The sequence below is a fragment of the Plecotus auritus genome, assembly GCF_963455305.1.
Source record: "Plecotus auritus genome assembly, chromosome: 5".
Classification (NCBI taxonomy): Eukaryota; Metazoa; Chordata; class Mammalia; order Chiroptera; family Vespertilionidae; genus Plecotus; species Plecotus auritus.
In genome coordinates this window covers 56,485,904-56,507,596 of record NC_137776.1, presented here as the reverse complement: position 1 = coordinate 56,507,596, position 21,693 = coordinate 56,485,904, and the positions used below count along the sequence as shown (strand labels likewise).

General features: G+C 35.8%; 1 protein-coding gene across 7 annotated transcripts in view; it reads right to left on the bottom strand.

The window, feature by feature from the left end:
* Positions 1-21,693, bottom strand: part of KCNH7 (potassium voltage-gated channel subfamily H member 7) — a 438,042-nt gene that overhangs the window by 49,015 nt on the left and 367,334 nt on the right. For 5 of the 7 annotated variants that reach the window (XM_080669564.1, XM_080669568.1, XM_080669565.1 and 2 more), the window contains 2 exons: positions 10,071-10,470; positions 3,981-4,180 (listed from right to left, as the gene is read on the bottom strand). In XM_080669564.1, coding sequence (XP_080525690.1) covers positions 3,981-4,180; positions 10,071-10,470 — 600 coding nt within the window. Of the gene's footprint in view, positions 1-3,976; positions 4,181-10,070; positions 10,471-21,693 lie in introns of all 7 variants that reach the window. The other 2 variants (XR_013960661.1, XR_013960662.1) reach the window with 1 other exon arrangement.

Below are 21,693 nucleotides of genomic sequence, written 5' to 3'. Positions count from 1 at the left end.
CCTTTCTCTTTTCCTCCTGCTTGCCTTTCAGAAGCCTTGCCTATCTGCCTTGCTGAAGAATTTATCCCTCTTCCTAGATTCTTATCCCAACTCCTTGTACATCTGTTGCTCAGAATTGTCTCCATTAATATCAAGGCCAAACAAAAACAAAGAGCAAAACCCAACAAAATTGTTATTTTTCATAAAATAAAGTTGTTTCTGGAGTACCTCCATTAATTCTACCTTGTACTCTCCCACATATGTGCTTCTATTCCGGTCCTTGTCTTTACCTGAAATGATCCCCTTTGGTGCTCTGCCATCAACTGTTCTACCACTCATTTAGTCCAGTGGTTTTTGAATAATACAAAGCAGATGTTTCGTAAGGGAGACTAAGGTCCACCACAGGGAGTGAGAGAGGGGCAGCAGATAGGTTAGAATCTCCATCCTCAAGCTGAAAAATGTCCCATAATAACTGTTTTTGCATAATTAGCATATTTGAGTTCTGGTGCTTTAAAAATATTTGAAAATGACAAGTTTAATGATATTGCAGAGAGATTAAGTGACTTGTCCAAGATTAGTGGCATATTGATGGGGCATTTTTAGGTAAAATAGAATTTGTCATTAAGTGTTCACAAAGATTTTCTTTCATGTCAATGTAATTTTAAATTATGGAGTAATTTCTGCCACAATTGATTATTTCTCACAATCCAGAATGATGTATAGACCATGGTTACAGGGTTCTTTCTTTAGGCATTCCAGTTCTTGTGTGTGATATGAGGAAACTTGATTCTACTCTGACATGGAAAGTGATTTTCAGCTCTTGTTAATGTAACTAAAATCTATGTTGGATAATGTCAGAAAGTTTCAGATTGAGTTAGAAGACAGCATTGATTTGGGGAAATTCCTTGAGATGCCTTTCGTCCTATGCTGAGAAAATATCTCTTTCTTAATTAGTCAAATATCTGGGAGTGAAAGGGAAAGGGTTTTCCAGAATTGATCTAAAGACATTTTGAAGGTAATTTTTACTATTCCTAAGCCTGACATCAGATGCAAAAGAACACCTTTCTTTCACCAGTTTCACTATCCTAACCCTCTTCCTTTTGCACTCTGAACCATTTGGTTCAACTGAAAGGGAGCTCTTAAGTGCTCCTGAATGCTTTTGGTCCTGGAACATTCTGGCAATTGCTGTTTCACAAAATAAACAAAGATGCAGGAAATAAGAATGTGGCTGCACATTTTAGGTTAATTCTTTCCTATGTTTTGTGATCTATTAAGGAATCAAATGTTTTGGGTTATGAAAAATAACTTTAGGTCAATTTATACAGCATGACTGGGCATCTTGTACCACATTTAGCTGAAAAGCAAAAATGACCTGCAATGTTTCATGAGAAATTATATTTAAGGTTATACTTAAATGAAATAAGATGGAATGCTGGTGAAAGATACAACAGCTTGATGTACTTTTATGTATCACAATACATACATTTATATAACTTTAAATTATTATATTACACTTTAGTAAACAATTAACTGACAAGACAGGGATTTTAACAGTGTTTTTGGAGGTAAAAAAATCTACTTAGATTTTTTTTTTTTTACCTCTCAGTAGTCTAAGAGTACAGTTATTTCTCTCTTATCAACTTTGTTTTGCACAGCCTGCTTAATTAGCAAGTATCTTCCATTTGCTGAGTTTTCAGTTATCTTGCACTTTGATTTTTTTACTCACTTTTCAGTCACAAGATGAGAAATGTAGACACTCTATACAAACAAGAAGTTCGTGCAAAGTCAAGCTCTCAAAACCACATGCAAGACTCAATAGCACATGGTTTAGAGCTCACACACTTCAGGATCATGTAATACAGGCATGCAGATGAGAGGGAAGAAAAATACCTACATTATGAAAATAGAGGATGATGAAAAAGAATGACATTTTCTTTATGACAATTATCTAATGCAAACCGTATACCCATAACCTTTACCAGAGTGGAGGAAGGGGCAGGTAAGTGGCTTTTTGTGGGGAAGGGGAAAGTGTATATAAATATCATTGGAGGTCAAGTCATTGTTAAAATTAAGGATTTCTATTCTGCACTTGGCCTCTTCCAGGTTATCTTTCCCGATTGATTGCGTTGTATATCCTCTGCTACATCATGCAAAAAAGATCAGAACTAACACTGGAAACCACTTAACAAGCTCTAAACCTGACAGATAGCAAGGGTGTTCTCCACAGTTTACACGAGAATTAAATTGGATATAAATACCTCCTGTTCTTACCGGTGGGTGTTGTGATTCCATGTATTAAGGTGTGAAGCAGACAGGAAAGAGATAAATCTTTCATAAGTACATTGTAAATAAGCAAGTGGTATATAAACCATATTTATAGGTAATAGAGTCAAACAATGAAAGGTAAATAGATGTCACAAAATAGACTTTATCACAAAATATGGCCACAAAACTAGAGTTATATGGAGAGGGGTGGTACAATAAATAGCTGTTTTATTACTGTTATTGAAATAATCTGGCGTATAAAACAAACAAAATTGAGTGGCACGTGTGTTGATAAAAAATTCTTGGCACTGCTTCAGCCAACCTAGCATTAGAGAAACCCCAATAGTTTCTGAATGATGATATCTTTGTTAAATAATAATATATAAAAGTGATCAATTTATAGGTGTTTTCTTGTGAGACTAAAGTGTTACCCTAGTAAGATCAATTTATCAAATAAATTTTCACAAAGAACACTGAGATACCTGGAAATAACTCATGAAGTTAGGTTATGATTTTGTATAAAATGTGCTAACTGATTGGCTCTTCAAATTAATTTTTTATTATGGCATGTCCTTACTTCTCAGTCAGATAAATCACATATACTAAGATAAGTTTATCCATATGTAAATATGTCTTTCAAATTGGGCAATATTTACAATAATTTCTGTATCTGGATTGCTAATTTTGAATCTTTGTTTTTTTGTTAGAATATTTACTAGTCAAATCAAAAGATGTCAATCTAAATTGTATAGGTTCACTTATACAAAAATTGTATTATACTGTTGATGTCATTTTATGTAAGATGTTTTATTTTCTGAATATTTTTAGAAACAGGTCCTTGTCCAGTGGAGGAGTAGCTATATGAAATGCACAATATTTTTAATCTTTTAAAAAATAGGTCTATGGTCTGCTATAGAATTTGGACCTGTTATATAATTAATCTTGAGCAATCAGTTTCTATTATCCAAACAGCTAGGTCAAATAAATGTACCTAATTTTCCTAATATTAAAAAGAGCTTGATGGACCACAGTTATGTTAATACTAATAGTGTTGATTTTGGGGCATTGTCAGAGGAATAAATGGTTATGAAAAGTGATTGCTGATGTTGAATTAGCTTAAAAGTAATGAAGAAATCTATACTTTCCCTTTGAAAGGAAATATACATTAAACCAGATACAGTAAAGGGGCACATAGTTAATTTTTTTAAATATAGAAAAAATTTCTATACCATAAACATGAAGTTTCCTATCATAAAGTGTATATGACATACTTAAGCTTCCTAACCTCTTCCACAAATTCTCAAAATGACCTATTTTTTTGAAGAATGTTAACCTTGAATTTCTGTTTGGGGCCATCATAGCTATTACTGTTTACTTGTATAAAATCTTAATGCAAATGGGTCCAACTATTTTTGGGGGTACTGGTAGGTAGGCCATGTGGTGAAAGACCAAGTCCCAGCTTAGCAACACTCTCTTTAAACAGAAGTGGAGACTCTACTGCACATAGTTATATCAGTTTGCATCATGTTATAATGCCTTTGCCACACAGTATAACTAGAATATAGCACCATGCAATGCCATGAATTGAGAATGAGAGATTATCTCCAGGGGAGAAAATAAACATCTGAGAGAGAAAAACAAAAGCAAGGGGTTCAAAGCTGGTGAGACTAGCTTTTCCATTTTGGCTGTAGCTAAAATGCCTATGGTTCTTTCGTTTTGGAAACAGAAATACATACCATATTCATGTCAATGCCGTTGGTGTAAGTCCATGCATGTTGGAAATATTCTTCAAGCCGTTGCCTCAGAGGATTGGGAATTTGGTGAAAGCGAATGAACTCTTTTACACGCAGCATCTGCATGTGGTACCTGGCAGTTCCTGAGTATAGTCTTTGGATAATTGCAGATACATTCCCAAAAATGCTTGCATACATTAGTGCTGGATTGAATAAAAAACAAAGTTATGGGGGAAGATTGGATTTTGGAAATATTATATCTTGTCAGAGTATCAAGTATGTTAATTTTTATTTATCTCAATTCAGTTATGAGGATTTACCATTGGCCCTTGGAGGAAAAAAATGGTCAAGCCAATGCAGCTTTTAATTTTATAATTTTGATGATAAATCTGGAGAGGAAAAGTCTCTAAATTCCTGATGGATTCTAAATTAAAGTTAAAACTCAGGTTGTTTACAATACCAACCTGTAAGCTGGAGTGCTGATTAGAGATAAAATGCATTTAGAATATTTGTAGAGAAAAATAGACTAAATCTTTGTTTTTGTTTTTGTTTTTGTCTATGGGAAGAAGTGAACTGCTATGACAGTCTTTCTAAGTATCGCACTTAGGTAGGATAACCTTTTCAGTGCTTCCTGAGCTAAATCTTTATAAGTTAACAGGAGGCTTTTAAGTCATCTTCTCTTTATCATTATATTGTCATTCAGTTTCTAATAATCCTAAAAAGTGCTATACTCCACAGAAAATCAAATCATGACAAATGGTCTCTACCTTGATCTTTGGATGTGTCAGAGCATTAGAGAGAATGTTATATATGTTTAAGGCACTGGAACTACAATATACCAAGCATGTGGGAAAAATAAACAAACATTTTTAAGTGTTTGATTCAACTATATTTGATCAACACAATTTCCCCCCAACACTTTTTATAAAACACTATCTCTGTAAACCATGTAACCATTTTAAAAGTAGATTTTGGCCAAGTTCAAAGTGTTTTAAAGTGACTTTTCTTGGTAATTGGCTTTCTTTTCCACCTTTGTCTCTTGGTGAACATGGTCCCTGTTTGCCACGGGTGTCCCTACTAAGAGAATGTCCTAAAGAAAGCAGCGGCCCTTTGTTTTTATCTATTTAAAAGGATGAAAGTTGGGGCCATCTGTAGTGAGGCTGAATTGGGATGTGTGAAAGACAATATGTCTCAGTAAGGCAGACAAACTGTTTAGGCTGTATCTTCCACAGAAAAAAATACATGAGGCTAACTTTAATAAATGAATAGTTGATTAAGAAGTGAGTTAACAATACTTGCCTGAAACTGATTCCTGTGATCCAAGGAGATTCATGTGAAAAATATATTTTACTCTTCCTAATTGTAGTGTTGGAAATATTTATGCATGCTGTTATGTCTCCATAGCACCTATCATATGCTCAGGAAATAGTACAAATTAAATTCACTTGATTTAATCAGAGGGCACATAATCAATGCTATTTATTTTACCTAAACCACATAATTACTTAAGAGCCAGGGAAAACATTCTTATTTCATATTTAATAAATACTGTGGTTTAAAATCTATATTGCCATAAGAATGAACCAAAACATTAGTTTGGGTCATAAACAGGTATTTCCACTCCTTGACAAGATGATAAAATCTAGAGTATAAGTACGTTGAATACATGAATGACCTGTATTGCTCCTAAAATATTCTATGCTGATGGCTTCTTAGATTATAATACAGAAATAATATTTTTTTCTATTTTTTAAGGAAGCAAATAAATCTAAAGACTGTCAGCAAGAGAGAAGCACAAATTGACTATATTATGTATACATTCTGAAGGTAATGTCCATCAACTGGCATAAAATATGAGTCAAAAGCACCTTGGAGTAATATTTTCAGGCATTTCTTTCCTAACTCATTATTTTATTTAGCTTTCCATAATAGGGAGTTATTATTTCATCAAAATTATTTGCTTTAGGTTTAGTTATTATAGAAAATATACATTTATCTTAAACATTTCTTCTGCATACTATACCCCAAATCAGATATGTTAACCAAGCTAATGAATTTAGTTGGCTCTTTAGGTATTATCTGAAACATGTTGATAGAACAAATACATTTCATTTTCTACAAATTACACAAACTTAAAAAAATTGTAACTTAAACATTTTATTGATGTGTAATTTACATGTAATAAAATGAATCTGTTTTAAATGTAACGTTCAGTTAGTTTTGACAAATGTATACACTCCTGTAAACACAATCAATATATAAAACATTTTCATTACCCCAAAATATTTCCTGTGTCCCTGGGCTATCTGCTTACTCATTTCAGACCCTAGAAAACCACTGAGGTCCTTTATATCATTAAAATTTAGTTTTCATTTCCTGGAATTTCATATAAATAGTCTCAAAATGTACATGTTCATTTGTGCCTGACTTCTTTTGCTCAACATTATGATTTTGAGATTCATTTTGTGTTGAGTGTATCAATAAATTATTTTTTTATCACTGAACAGATTTGTATTGTATGGCTATATACCACAGTTTCTCTCCTCTGTAGCTAGAAAGCTCACTATTTCTAGTTTTTGGCTATAATGAATGAAAGTGCCATGAACATTTTTATACAAATCTTTGTTTGGGCAAACATTTTCATTTCCCATTTAAAACCTAAAAATGGAACAGCTGAGTTGTATGGCATGTTTGACTTTATAAGAAATGGCCAAACTATTTCCTAAAATTGTTATGTTACACTTCTTCCAGCAATGCATGAAAATTTCACCTCTGTTTTTAAGATTTTTTTTTTACCTCTTTATCATTAGTTTTCAGTATTTTTATTATAATACACTGTGTGTGTGTGTGTGTGTGTGTGTGTGTGTGTGTGTGTGTGTACCTGTTTGAGATTTACTGAACTTCTTGGATCTATGATTTATAGTTTTTATCAATTTTGGAAAAATCTCAGCCATTTCTAAAAAATTTTTTTCTGCTTCCTGTCCATTTTCTGGAAGTCCACATACATATTTGTTCAAGGGTTTGGTATTGTCTGCTACTCCTGTCATCTCTGTTAACTCTAGCTGTAGGTTTAAAAAATGTTTTTTCTCCTGCTTATGGGTTACATTTCTTATTTCTTAGCATATCTATTAATCTTTTAATGGATGATGGGCACTGCAAATTTAACACTGTTCATTGCTTTATATTCTTTGCCATCCTTTGGAAATGGTGGATGTTGTTCTTGCAGGCAGTGAAATTACTCATAGATCACCTTGCTCCCTTTGAGGCTAGTATTTTAGGCTTTGTTAGGCTAGACAAGCTCTAGTCCTATGGCAATATTTTTCTGAGATTTAGGGTTTTCCACTCTGCTGGTGGGAGATGTTCAGCTTACAGTACTTCTGGAATTTATTTCAGTATTGGAGGAATTTTACCTCATGCATTTGTGACTTGGTATTCATCAGTAGACTCAAGGGGATACCTATCCAGGTTTCTGGAGATTTTCTATGCCATGGCTGCCTCTTTTCTGGTTCTCTGTCTTGCCAATAATAGCACCTGCCTCCACAACTTCTGATCCTGTGTTCTTAGCTCAGTGAGACACCTTTCACTGCAGAAAGTGTCTCCAGACTGAAAGCTGAGGATAACAGGAGGCCCATCTTGTTTGTTTTCCTTCTTTGAGGGATCAGATCCCCTACTATTTTATTTCCAATGTATAAAAATAGTTGACCTGTATATTTTGTTTAGTTTTATGCCCTTTAAAAAATGATATCGGGGTATTCTAGTTATTCCACCATGGCTAAAAGAAGAAATCCAATGACATGTTTTCCATGCTATAAACACAAGGAATTCTTCCAAGATGTTTGTTAAGTAGATCATAGATGAAACACATTTGCCTTAGTTTACTGGTTTATGTGTTTTAAAGTTAAATGTCTTTTATTCTATTTATGATAGTTGAATAAAGAATAAATTTGTATATTAGAATACCTAGATGTAAATACATGAACATAACTTACATTTACACTTATTTGATGGCTAGCAAATATCAGTGACATTTTTACTATTGTTAAGTTTCAAGTCTTAATTTTACTTTTTTCTTTATTCATGGCTTAACAGGTCCTAAAGTTCTTCAGGAATATTTACACATTTTTTCCTATGTGACATTAAACTTTACATAATCCCATTTTGATTAAGGTTTGCAAAACTGATTTGTTATTCAAATAAAGGATGTCATGTAGGAAGTGGGATCTCTCATACTCTATCCAATTAACTAGAATGTTTTTTCTTTTTTAAAAATAAAAAATTCACTTGCAGGAGACACATTCCTAAAGAATCAATAAAAATAACCTCATGTTACATTTTAAAAAGAAGAAAGAGTAAGAAAGAAAAAAGAAAAGCAGAAAGGAAACAAAAAAGAATGAAAACTTCCAAAAATCCCCTGGTTTAGGAATTAAAGATTAGATATAGAACAAGTAAAAAGTTGAGTTTTTTGAACTTGAAATAAAGTACTGATAAACAGTACTATGCATTTCACTTAGTTTTCACAAGTGGTAAGGGTTTCTAAGTGGTGAATAGGTAAAACTTCAGTGCATTTAAAAATTCTTTCTTGTATTTTCTAAGTTTCAAGGTGCAGATTTTGTTTTCTTTTTAAAAAAGTTTATATTTATATATATATATTTTTACATAGGTGTTTAAATAATAAAAAACACATTTTTCTTTTGCTTACTTGCTACCTATGTCACTAAAATTCACAACCACGGAAAGTATTTGCTAGCAGTTATAATCATATTGGGACTGTTTTCTCTAAGAGAATTTTTCTATTTTCTCCAGTAGGCCCATTTCTATTTCCTTCTGGATGCAACGCTACTTCTGTGTTTATATCCATGACTGAGTCTGAATTTGAAGAATATTTTAAAAGTTACTTAAATATAATGATTTTGCCTATTCAAATGTTACTAAAAAAAACCCACCAAGACATATATATGTCTTGAAGTGAATTTTAAATAAAGTGCACAATAAATTGGTGAATCTTTTTAAATTTCATAAATAAGTCTTATCTAAGCACATTAGTCAATATTGGAACAATTAAAAATAAACTCTCTGGAAACAATGACTGGTGGCCTCCCACAAGCATCCCGACTGGGACCGGGTTTGAATCTGCAACCCAGGTACGTGCCTTGACCAGGAATCAAACCCATGACCCTTCAGTGTGTGGGCCAACACTAACCACCCTGCAACACCAGCCATGGCTACAAGATTACTTGTAAAAAGGGATTTATAACTCCATGTACAAGCCCCTAAAAAATGTAAAAAATAAACTCTTTGAGTCAATTTTCAAATTTGTATGCAATCTAAGGATGATGCTATTTTTAAGTTTATACATTCATCAATTTGCCAATTGCTTCCTGGTATCAGCAAGGTTATCTTTAGTGGTTCCAAGGTGTGATTTTAAAAAATATATATACTACTATTAAAACATCTTTAGTTCCATACAAACTTTTTTTCTTATTCCAAAGAATGCTCCTTATAAGTAATGCTCATGATATTACTCAATTACAAGGTAAAGGTCAATCAGGTAGGCCTTGACATAGTGTCACAAGGAAAGGGATTTATAGGCAATAATAGGGATATATATACACACACACACACATAAAGTACATATTCATATATAAGAGATTAACTTGCATTATTATTAGTGATCATATATACATATAAATTAGTGAAATATATATTTCTATATCTAATCAGGATGTCTAGTAATATAATGTAAGCTCATCTTTCCCATTCGAACCTGTCTCAGCTGGAAATAGAAGATAACTATTCGTAATAAATTATGGACACTCTTTTACAGCAGTAAAGGTGAACTGCAAGTCTCAATTCCTGAATCCCAAGACCCGTGTGACTCCAGTTTTATGCTCATGCTTTCCTGAGGTCCTGAAAACCTTTGGTTGCTTCCCTTCAAAGACAGATACACTATGATACCTAAATATGTAACCCCATTACTTCTATAATTTTCTATTTATATATATATATATATTTTGCTTACTCTAAATGTTCTGGTGATATCAATTTTGTGATATCATTTTGTCCTAATATATAACAAAAGAGAAGTCTACTTACAGCCAATCAACATGACACAAATTGAAAAGATTTTTTCCGAATTGGTGTTAGGTGACACGTTCCCGAATCCTACACTGGTCAAACTGCTGAAGGTAAAATAAAGTGCTGTGACGTATTTGTCTTTAATGGATGGCCCAGAGCTTGAGTCACTGTCATTGTAACGTTTTCCAATTTGTTGTCCTAAGGAATCCAACCATCCGATTTTGTCAGTCAGGTAGGGCCTTTCTACATTCCCAATCGCATACCAAATGCAAGCCAGCCAGTGAGCAATCAGGGCAAATATGCACATTAAGAGCATCAGAACAGCAGCGCCATATTCTGAATACCGATCAAGCTTCCGAGCCACTCGCACAAGACGGAGGAGTCGAGCTGTCTTCAGAAGGCCAATTAATGTTGTTGTCTGTGGAGGTAAATATGTGTGGTCAGAAACAGTTGATAAAAATTCAAGCTATGTTCCTGTGAAGCTAAGTAGCAGGAACAGGTTAAAAATATGGTGGCACCAATGATAACTGTATATTTGAATTAAGCATTTTCTTACTCACTTTGTAAAATATTCTGAAAATGTGCATTACACTAATTCAGTATCTTGGCATGCAAGAACTCTGGAACCAAGAATTTATCTATCTTACTTTATGCTCTAACCACCATGGGTAAATCATTCCTTCACCAACAAACATCCCAGGGTGTTACTGGTGTGCCTAGCAAGTGCCACACACTGTAAGTAGAGTATTGAAAAGAACATACATGGTCACTTTTCTAAGAAAGACAGTTATTTGGCAGACAAAGTGTCTTCTCTAATGAAGAGAAACAAGTTCACTATCTATTGGGAAGGTAAATAAACAATAAGATCATTTCAGAGATGAGAAGTGCCATGATGAAAATGAGACAGAGTGATATGACAGAAGAGATTTGGGGGCCTGGGTTGGAATGGGGACCAGTTTATAAAAGAGGGCTTTGCTGAAGAGCTGTCCTTAGAACTGAGGAAGATCTGCATAAGGAGAAGGAGCCGGTCAAGCAGATAACTGGTAAACTTATAACTGGGATGATTGCATGCACACACTAGACACTAGATTTAAATGCATTTTTTCCTTCTTAAATGTGTTAAGTTGATAAATTGTTTCTTGCTCTCCCAACGATATTGTGCATTTTGCTTTGTGGTGTAATATATGTAACTAATTACATGATTATTATTGACCATGTATCTAATGATAGGACACTTCTATATAATAACATGATACTTAACTCGTTGTTTGGACTTGAAATCTGATGAGTACAAATTACAAGTTTATTTTTTGGGTTTCCTAAATAATGTCAACTATAAGTACTACATATTTCACAGTGCATATAATTATTCCATAGCTACATGGTGTTTACCAATCAATTATTTAGTCATTTTATCTGTTCATTGTTGGTGTTTATTTTACAAAGTGCATTCAACTGAGTTAAGAACATATATTTTAATTAGAGAAATAGTTCATGACATAAGTATCACCCTATATCTATTCACATTGACTTGATGGAAAAAGGGCACTAAATATCAAGAAAAACATTTTCATTAAAATACTGTAATTGTTGCATCCTCCCCTCCCCCTACAACCCCCTTAGGTCATAATGGTCACAAGGGAAGGGGAGATTTCTCAGTTTCCCTGAATTCTTTTTTTAATTTTTTTAAATTTCTTTATTGATTAAGGTATTACATATGTGTCCTTATCCCCCTTTAATTGAGTACTGACACCTTCTACAGGTGAGAGGAGCTTGTGTAGTTGAGACATGCTGATCACAATTGGACTCCAGACTTAGCTCATTTTGGAATGTGTGGAGAAGGGTGTCTTCCCTGTTTTCAATGCTGGGTTCTTTTTTTTTTTTTTTTTCCAGGTGCAAATCAGAAAATAGTTTTTTTGTTCTTCACAAATTTAAAACTATATCTCATCACAGTAAATAAAGGGAGAATTTAAGTTAGTATTAAGTAGTTCCTTGGGAGGAAAGTCAACTTTCTACTATTTGTATTATCAGCATTTTAGCTTAGCACTTATGTGCTAAGACTGTTTGAATTCTGCTTCTATACCAGTGTGTCACTTAGGACAAGTTACTTATTTAATCTCTAAGCATCAATTTTCAATGTTATGGGCATAATAATTATGTTATGCCCATAATTCTGTTATGCCTGTAATTATGTTATGGGCATAATAATTTTTACAGGACTGTAGAAAATACCCAGTAAATGGTAGCTCTTCATGTTCTTATTTGAACACCCCAGGCATTTTGTTTTCATCAGTAAGCAGGAACTTTTATTATAAAATGAGTTGATAGAGTTTACACACTTTCAAAATGCATTACCCAGATATCTGGAATCCCAAGTGGAGGTATTTTAACATTGGCTTTGCAGGTTCCCCAGGAAATGATGGGGATTTTATTTTATTATTTTATTTTATATTTCATTTTATATTTTTTATTTTATTTTATTTTATTTTATTTATTTTATTTTATTTTATTTTATTTTATTTTATTTATTTTATTTTATTTATTTTTTGTTAATCCTTGACCAAGGATATTTTTCCATTGATTTTTAGAGAGAGTGGAAGGGAGAGGGAGAGAGAGAGAGAGAAACATCAATATGTGAGAGACACATTGATTGATTGCCTCCTGCATGTGCCCCAACCAGCGCTAGGGATCGAGCCTGAACCGAAGTTCTAGGTCTGTGCCCTTGACTGGAATCAAACCCAAGAACCTTCAGTCCACGGGCCGATGCTATATCCACTGAGCCAAACCAGCTACGGCGCGGCAGGAATTTTAAAGACAAGAACTTCATCCAGTTGCACTGACTGCTCAGACTCTGATAATACGAATCACTCTGGTTCAATGTGTCATCATTTCTATACTTCACAGCTTAAGTTTACATGTTTCTTTTTTATCCTAGCCCAGTTATCTATTTCCTTCTATTGAGAAATCAGTAATATCTGAGGATTATTATTCAAAACTTCTTGTCCTCGGAACAAAATTTCTCCTTGAACCCCAAAGTAAATGAAATATAATGAAAATTCTCTGCATATTTGATTAATGAAGTGAGATGCTTCAAAAGAAATTAGCTGTTTTAACTAGATCATGATGTGATAATAAGAACTGACTCTTCAGGCTGCAAAGGTGGTAGAGTAGGTAAAAATGATGTTATGAGGCAGGGAAAAAGGGAATAAAATCTGTTGGCGTGCCACCCACCTCCTTTTTGTTCTCTTCCCAAAGAAACCTCTGATGTTTCTTCTAGAATTATATTAAAACTAGTGGCCCAGTGCACGAAATTAGTGCACATTAAAAGAGGATTAATTAGAGGAAATAATGTAATATTGCTATTTGCCCTTTCTTTATAATAGAAGTGTCAGATATGAAAGAAAATTAGTAAAATGTATATGAAAACCTTCCTCTTGTCAGAGTCTGGGGCACACCATGGGACCCAGAGTCAAGTCCCCACCCACCCACATGCACCTCAAAATCACATGAGACCCAGACCCTGCCGGCCCTCCCCCACCTTGGGCTAGATCCAGACCCAGCCAGTCCCACTTTTGTCAAGCCCTGCCGAGCAGGGGACGTAACCTCAGGTTCCCTGGCCCAGCGCGAAGAAGGGGGGCATGTCCTGAGGTCCCCCAGCCCAGACTGGGGTGGGGGGCATGCCTTGAGGTCCTCCATCAAGCCCCACCAGGTGGGGGACACAGCCTGAGATCCCCTGCCAAGCCCCACTGGGTGGGGGGCATGGCCTGAGGTCCAACGTCAAGCCCCGCCAGGCTGGGGGTCAGAGCCTCAGGTCCCCTGGCCCAGCACTGGGAGGGAGGCGCAGCCTCAGGTCCCCGTCAAGCCCCGCTGGGCAGGGGTGCGGCCTGAATTCCCCCGACCCAGCCCTGGGGGTGCACCTTGAGGTCCCCTGTCAAGCCCCACTGGGTGGGAGGCATGGCCTGAGGTCCCCTGTCAAGCCCAGCCAGGCAGGAGGGCACAGCCTCAGGTCCCCTGGCCCGGTGCTGGGGCGGGGGGTGCGGCCTGAGGTCCCCTGTCAAGCCCTGCCAGGCAGGGGGTGTGGTCTGAGGTCCCCCGGCCTGGTGCTGGGGTGGGGAGTGTGGCCTGAAGTCCCCTGTCAAGCCCTGCCAGGTAGGGGCTGCGGTCTGAGGTCCCCAGGCCTGGCACTGGGGCTGGGGGAGCAGCCTGAGGTCCCCTAGCCCAGCACCAGGATAGGAATCGCACCTTGAGGTCCTCCTTCAAGCCCCACCAGGCGGGGGGCATGGCCTCAGGTCCCCTGGCCTGGCGCTGGGGCGGGAGGGGTGGCCTGAGGTCCCCTGTCAAGCCCTGCCAGGTGGGGGGCACAGTCTGAGGTCCCTATCAAGCCCTGCCAGGTGGGGGACGCAGCCTGAAGTCCCCTGTCAAGCCCCAAAGGGCTGGGGGAGGGCGTAGCCTCAGGTCCCTGCTGATTGCTCATTAAGGCTCCTTATGGGAACTTGGCCTCAGCTGTGGGTGCAGCCATCTTTGTGAGGGAGTGATGGTCAGTTAGCATATTCCTTCTTTATTAGATAGGATGAGATAAAACCTAAATGACAGTACGTTTTCTAACCAGATAAATAAATATATCTTATATAGTAACACCCAAGAGACATCTTTTCTGAAAAAAAAAAAAAAAAAAAAAAAAAGCTTAAGAAATAGGGTACACAATGAAGTCTCAACCCAATTTCGTAAGTGAATATTGACTTCAGAGTCAAAGCCATGTACCCAAGCATAACTATATGTTGGTCCAGTTGTTGGCAAACCATGGCTCGCAAGCCACATGCGGCTCTTTGGCCCCTTGAGTGTGGCTCTTCCACAAATACCACATGTGGGCACACATGTATAGTGCGATTGAAGGAGTACCCTAATTAAGTTAATAGCAATGTACCTACCTATATAGTTTAAGTTTAAAAAATTTGGCTCTCAAAAGAAATTTCAATCGTTGTACTGTTTTGGCTCTGTTGACTAATGAGTTTGCCAACCACTGTGTTAGTCTGACAATATGACAAATGACTTGACCTTCTTTCTATTGTTATCAAGATGCACTAATACACCTGAGCATTCTTTCTTAGCTACAATTGTATACAGCACATCTTGTAAATAACACAGTATTGCAATAATTCCTTTCTTCTTGTTGCTTAGATATCTCTTTATAGATTTAAGGGAAGTTTTGTCCCAGGTTGCACAACAGAAAGAAGTGATTGCACCAAAATCTCAGGGAGAAAAGACTAAGAAATGGTCAAAATCCTCTTGCTGATTTGTTGGAGATTGTTTTTCTCCATTGTTTAGTACAATGGACTATCTTGTATGACCTGCAAGTGAAGAATGGGACCAACAACTACCTTACAATATAATTATGTTGACATCAGAATTTGGCTGAGTGGAGTGTTTTCAGAATGTATGGCTATCTCACAGCATATCTAATTTTATGTACTATCTAGACACATTATGGGAGGCTGTCTTTGTGGGTTTTCTCAATTTTTAAAAATAGACATGAAACCATCCTTAAATCAATGATAATAATTTCAAAAATTATAGAGATAATGGACTTTCTCTTAGATGATAGTTCTTGAGCTTTTCATTGGATATTATAAAAATATTGCACTTATTGTTACTTTTGGTAGAGATTCAAAAAACATTAAAGCTCACTAGAGGTAAGTATTGTTATTATGAAATATAAAGACATAATGATAATAAGTAATATATAGAAAGAGCTGAGCCATTTTGCAGTGGATTGAAGCAAGGTACTTTGTTTCCTGACCCGCCCATGAACTACAGCAAGTCAAGGCTCTGCCTCATCAATATCCACGTCATCTCAGAACTCAACTCCTTTACTCTAATTCAATGATATTTCAAATTTTTTTTTTGATTTTAATGCCATAATAAAAAAGACTATTTATTTAAGGCTTTTATTTTTAATGCATTTTTTCATATATTTTTAAAAAATGTAAAATGCCTCTTCCCCTGGAAATTCACTTATTTAAATTTCAGGGGGAGGGGAGGGAGGCACTGATGAATATAATCCTATTTCAATTTTAAAAAAATGTATCTATATCCATAGTTTATTAAAGTCCTAGATACTTTATTATATTGAGTTAGAAGTTAGTTTTCTTTATTAAGTATGACTTTCTTAACTAAATTTTATTTTAATAATGTATACTCTAAACAATTATATACTTGCAACTATGTTAGGTACTAGACCCAGATTCAAGAAGATTATGTGATTTTTATTTTACTAGACATTTTACAATATATCAGGCAATATTCCCTCTTGATGTAGTGGAATTCATTTTCAAGGCCTGAAATAGAATAGGATATTTCTGATCAGTATTCAACAACTCTCCACTCAAGATTAAATGTGGCTACAGTTAAACTGAGAAAACCTCATCTGTAAGAGAAAATCATGCTCAAATGTTTTTCAAAATTATTTTGAAAAATAATTCTACTGTCTTTTTAGTAAACATTTTCAAGACTCTTACATTTAAAATACTTTATTTCAGAGGTTTACTCTCTAAAACCGGTGTTTACGGTAACTGGAAAAAATTATTCTTTTATAAATGAGGAAATATAAGTATGTGATCTTTGGTTTCATCTACAGGGTTGATAAATTGAGTTGTCACTGAAACTTTCTACTTAATCCATTAGTTTGTCTTGCTTGTCCAGAAGTATTTGGATACAAGAGGGGGAATGGGAAGAGTGAGTAATAAATTTCATAACTGTACTCTTACGTTTTGCTTTATATTTTATTTCAATTACCTTTAAGCTCTGGTACTTGTAAACAGCATTTAATGAATTACTTACCAATATAACTTAATAATTTTGAAACTAGTTTCTAGTCTGTTGTTCATCTTGAGTCACATTATTTCAATATTTCTAAGAACACACTCACTAATACAGTCAAAGAGCTACATTTTGAGTGTGTAAGAAACATTGAAGGAATAACCTAACTTATCTTTTCTTTATTCATACCACACCTCACACATTTCTCCACTAACTGTAGCTTTTAAAGAGAACATGAACTTAAACTTTCCTGGGAAACTTGTTCCAATATTGAACAACCTTTACTGTTTAGACCTTTTATTTTTATTTTGTTTTATAATTAACATTCTATTTTTCTGCAATTTAAACTCACTTTCTCTTTCTTTAGTTATAGGAACACAGAAAACTGGGCATCAAATGATTCTAAATACTACGTAAATGTTATAGTAAATAAACAGTCATGGATGTTACATTTTTAAAATGGAAATTTTACTTGGTCTGAGGAATATGTAACCAAAAATTGTACCTTTATGCCATCTCTAGCAAATTGTAGTCAATAGATCACAATAGATCACATGTAAATAATGACTAGATGATTAACTTAATGCAAAATAAAAAACGTTTTTATGGAATGTTCCTATATCTCCTTAGTTCAAAAATTATTCCATTGGAAATTTTGCATCTCTCACTTATCATGTCACAATTTTTGCAGGCATGACCAATAGCCTCAAATACAAGCCACTGGAAACTTCTGCCATAACTCCCCAATAACTAGCTAAAGAGAGAGACACAGTAACTTTATGTATAGGCACATATTTGAAATCGCGTCTCCGAAATGTGCTTTGTTATTTAAATTTAAACACGGGTATGGCTAATGTTTTATAAATTCACTTCCAACAAACTAATGATGACTATTGGGGAGGTCAGGTTCAGACCGAATGCTGACAAGATAATCTGATGCCTGCTAAGTTTTTCTTTGTACCCATTCCATGATTCATCTATCAGATTAATGAAGTAAACACATCAATGTGAGCAGAAACTCCTCCTTCTGATTACAACTTTCCCTCAGAGAGCACTTTAGTTACTTAGGTTTCAAAGGTCTTGCCTGCATTCACGATTCATGAAGAATAACTGTTAAGTGTGAAAGTAAAGAGGCCAACAAAGCAAGTAATTAATCAAAAGAATACTATTTTCAGGGGTGGAAGAGGTTAATGAAGCATTTAACTAAACAGAATGCTCTAGGTTCTAATAGTTAATATTTCTGAAAGTAAGACTTGCCACAGCTAAGCAAAATATGGGAAAATTTGAGGCAGATAATGAAAAGTTGGCTTCCTGGAGGCTGATCCAATAATATTGCTCCTTTGCATCAATAATATGAAAGTGATTTGCTATGGATAGCATGATGTTTGATGATGCAAATATTAAGAAGTAAGGAACCATTTCCTTGGTCTGTCTGTATGATACTAACATCCAGGAAATATTAATGACATAGGCCTACTTATTGCTGGTATTCATTTTCTACAACCTATATTTTTTAACATTATAGAAGATCCTCTAATTATTTATAGGTAATTTGCATTTACTTAAATTAAAATAAATTAATATGATATTTTGAAGAAAAGAAATAATTCTGCTCATATATCTATTTTAGTAAAAATGTATATGCCAAGCTATCCTTTGTATGTATATGCCAAGCTTACCTATAAAACGTTACCATTGCCAACATGTTATATAGATAAAACAATATAAATCCAAAATTCAAATAATTTTTTTTCTCTTGAGTTGAGTGTAAATAAAATTAAAATGCAACAGTAGCTTACAATTTAGAGAAATTATTTATTTATTTATTTATTTATTTATTTATTTTTGTTGTTGTTTTCAAAGAGAGGAAGGGAGAGGGAGAGGGAGATAGAAACATCAATGAAGAGAATCATCTATTAGCTGTCTCCTGCATGCCCCCTACTGAGGATCGAGCCCAAAACCCAGGCACGTGACCCGACCTGGAATGGAACTGAGACCTCCTGGTTCATGGGCTGACACAACCACTGAGCCACACTGTCTGGGTTGGGAAATTAGAAGGAAGACATTCATGTTCAATTGACATTAACAGAATTCTTTTATCTAAGGTCACTCATGATGCTGTGATGCATGGAAACATTTTAATAATTCAGTTTAAACTAAGCAATTAAGAAATCATGAATGGGCCTGCCCAGTGTAGCTCAGTTGGTTGGGCGAATCCTGTGCATTGAAAAGTTGAGGGTTCAATTCCAAATCAGGCCACATGCCCAGGTTCTGGGTTCAATCACCAGTGGGGGCATGCAGGAGGCAGCCAATCAAAGTTTTGCTTTCACAAGGTATTTCTCTCTCCTCCCTTCCTCTCTTTAAAAATCAATACAAATATTAGGGAAGAAAAGAAATCATGAATGTTCTTACATTTAGTTGAAAATCATTTTAACTTGTTTATTTATGTATTTATTTGTAGAAATATTCTGTGAACACACAAAAGCTCTCTCCTGGGCTTCCCCTTTATCCCAGATAGGCTGCTGGATCTCATACATCTGGCAGCAGAATTGTTCCTACAACTTTTTAAAATGCCAGCTGCAAAGCTTTGTTTCAGACCCGCCAGATATGAATCTCCATACTTTTCTAAGATCCATGTAGAAACTGGTGCACAGTCCTGCTATAGAAGCTCTGATCCAAACAAACCTTTGTCATGATGGCATCTGATTTATAATCTAATGAATCTCATTTCTTTTTCTTATACTCACTCATCTTTCTAGCTGTCGATGTGGTGCCCGACTTGCCCACCTGATAACTAATAGGCATGGCCTGAACAGAATTTCTATCCCCATAACGCACCTTCTTCTCCCCAGATTTCTCTCATTGGGATAAATGTTTGACAATCTATAAAAGTTGCTTAAGTCCCCTCCTTACCCCCCAAAATTTTCAAACAAGAAGGAAGAAACAACAAAATCTTTGAGTGATCATTAATTATGCTTTTCTCTTTTTTTTTAAACAAAAATATATTTTTTTTAATTATTGATTTCAGAGAGGAAGGGAGAGGGAGGAAGAAATAGAAAAATCAATAGAAAGAGAATCATTGATTGGCTCCCTCCTGCACGCCCCACACTGGGGCTCGGGCTCACAACCCAGATACGTGCCCTGACTGAGAATCAAATCATGACCTCCTGGTTCATAGGTCAATGCTCAACCACTGATCCATGCCAGCCAGGTAATTCTGCTTTTCTCTAATCCTCCAAGAATATTTAATCCATCAACAAGCTCTCCTCTAATATATTCCAAATGTACCTACTTCTCTTCACCTGTATTGCCACCACGTAGTCCAAGCCATTGCTGTTTGTCCCTCCTACATTATAGCAAAACTTCTAAAGTGGTTTCCCTGTTTCTACTCTGACTAAATTGTCTGCAGACATCAGCCATGAGGTGTTTCAAAATATCCAGGGGATCATGTCATTCCCACGCCAAAGGTTTCATGGCAGCCAGAATAAACACAGATTCCAAGGCTGCATGTGATGTGGCCCCTGTCTCTGAATCCTCACATCTTAGCACACCTCCTCTCTCTATGGTCCAGTCTGACTGCCACTGCCTTCTTTCTGGTCTTCTTCCAGCCAAGGCTGTTCCCCAGTGGGGCCATTTTCACTAGTGTTTTCTTTTGCTTGAAATGCTCTGCATGTGGTTTCATGAAGCTTGTTGCTTCTGGTTAAGTCTCAACTCAAATGGCACCTCCTCTCAGAGGTCTTTCCTAATCTTCCCATCCAAATTAGCCCCCCACTGAAGTCATTCTGCACCACATAGCCCTTTTTTGTCTGCTCACAAACATCTTAGGAGTAAAAACACACACAACAAAAACAATAATCCTTTCCTTCACCATGTGAAGACTTCTAATATTGTCCTGTTTCTTTCCTTTTATTACCAAGATTGTAGCAAGAGGAGGCCTTACATCCTGTTAATTTCAGAAACCACTTTAGTTTGGCTTATGGCTAATATACAATTAATATCAACAAACATGGAACTGATATACTCAATGACTTATTTTCAGTCTTCATCATGCTTTATGTATTTATAGCATTTGACACTCTCACCTTGAATTGTCCTTTACTTCCAGGAGAGTGAGGCAGGCAGAAGTCCTATAATGCCTAAAGCAGTCTCCAATAACAACAAAAATGTGTTCTACATAACTTTTCAATGTCCCACAGTCATTTGTATAAGCTAAAAATAAATTTACAGCTACCGAACCTTGAAGCTAGGTTTTACATATAAAAATAAATTCAGTTTTGCCCATTTTAATATTCATTACATTTTCCAGGAATTTAGCCACCATGTAAATTAAAAGATGATTAATTTGTTTAGTTTGGACTTTTACTAAGAGTTGCTCAATGTTTTAGAAAATTATATCTTCAATGACAACATTGGTATTTGGCCCCTGTCTCTGAATCCTCACATCTCAGCACACCTTCTCTCACTATGATCCAGCCTGGCTGCCACTGCCTTCTTTCTGGTCTTCTTCCAGCCAAGGCTGTTCCCCAGTGGGGCCATTTTCACTAGTGTTCTTGTGGTATATGTGTACTGTGTGATATGTAGCATGGTTATATCAGTATAAATATGTATCCTATATAATAAAAGGGTAATATGCAAATCGTCCCCTTGACCAGGATTTCGACCTCAGTTCGACCAGGGGGTGGGGCCAGCCATCCAACCACCCGGGACCCCTCCCCCCGGCCAGCCTGGCCTGATCAGCCCCGATTGGGGTAGGCCAGCCAGACTCCACCTGTGCAAGAATTTGTGTACCGGGCCTCTAGTATAAGTGTATACATATATACATTTG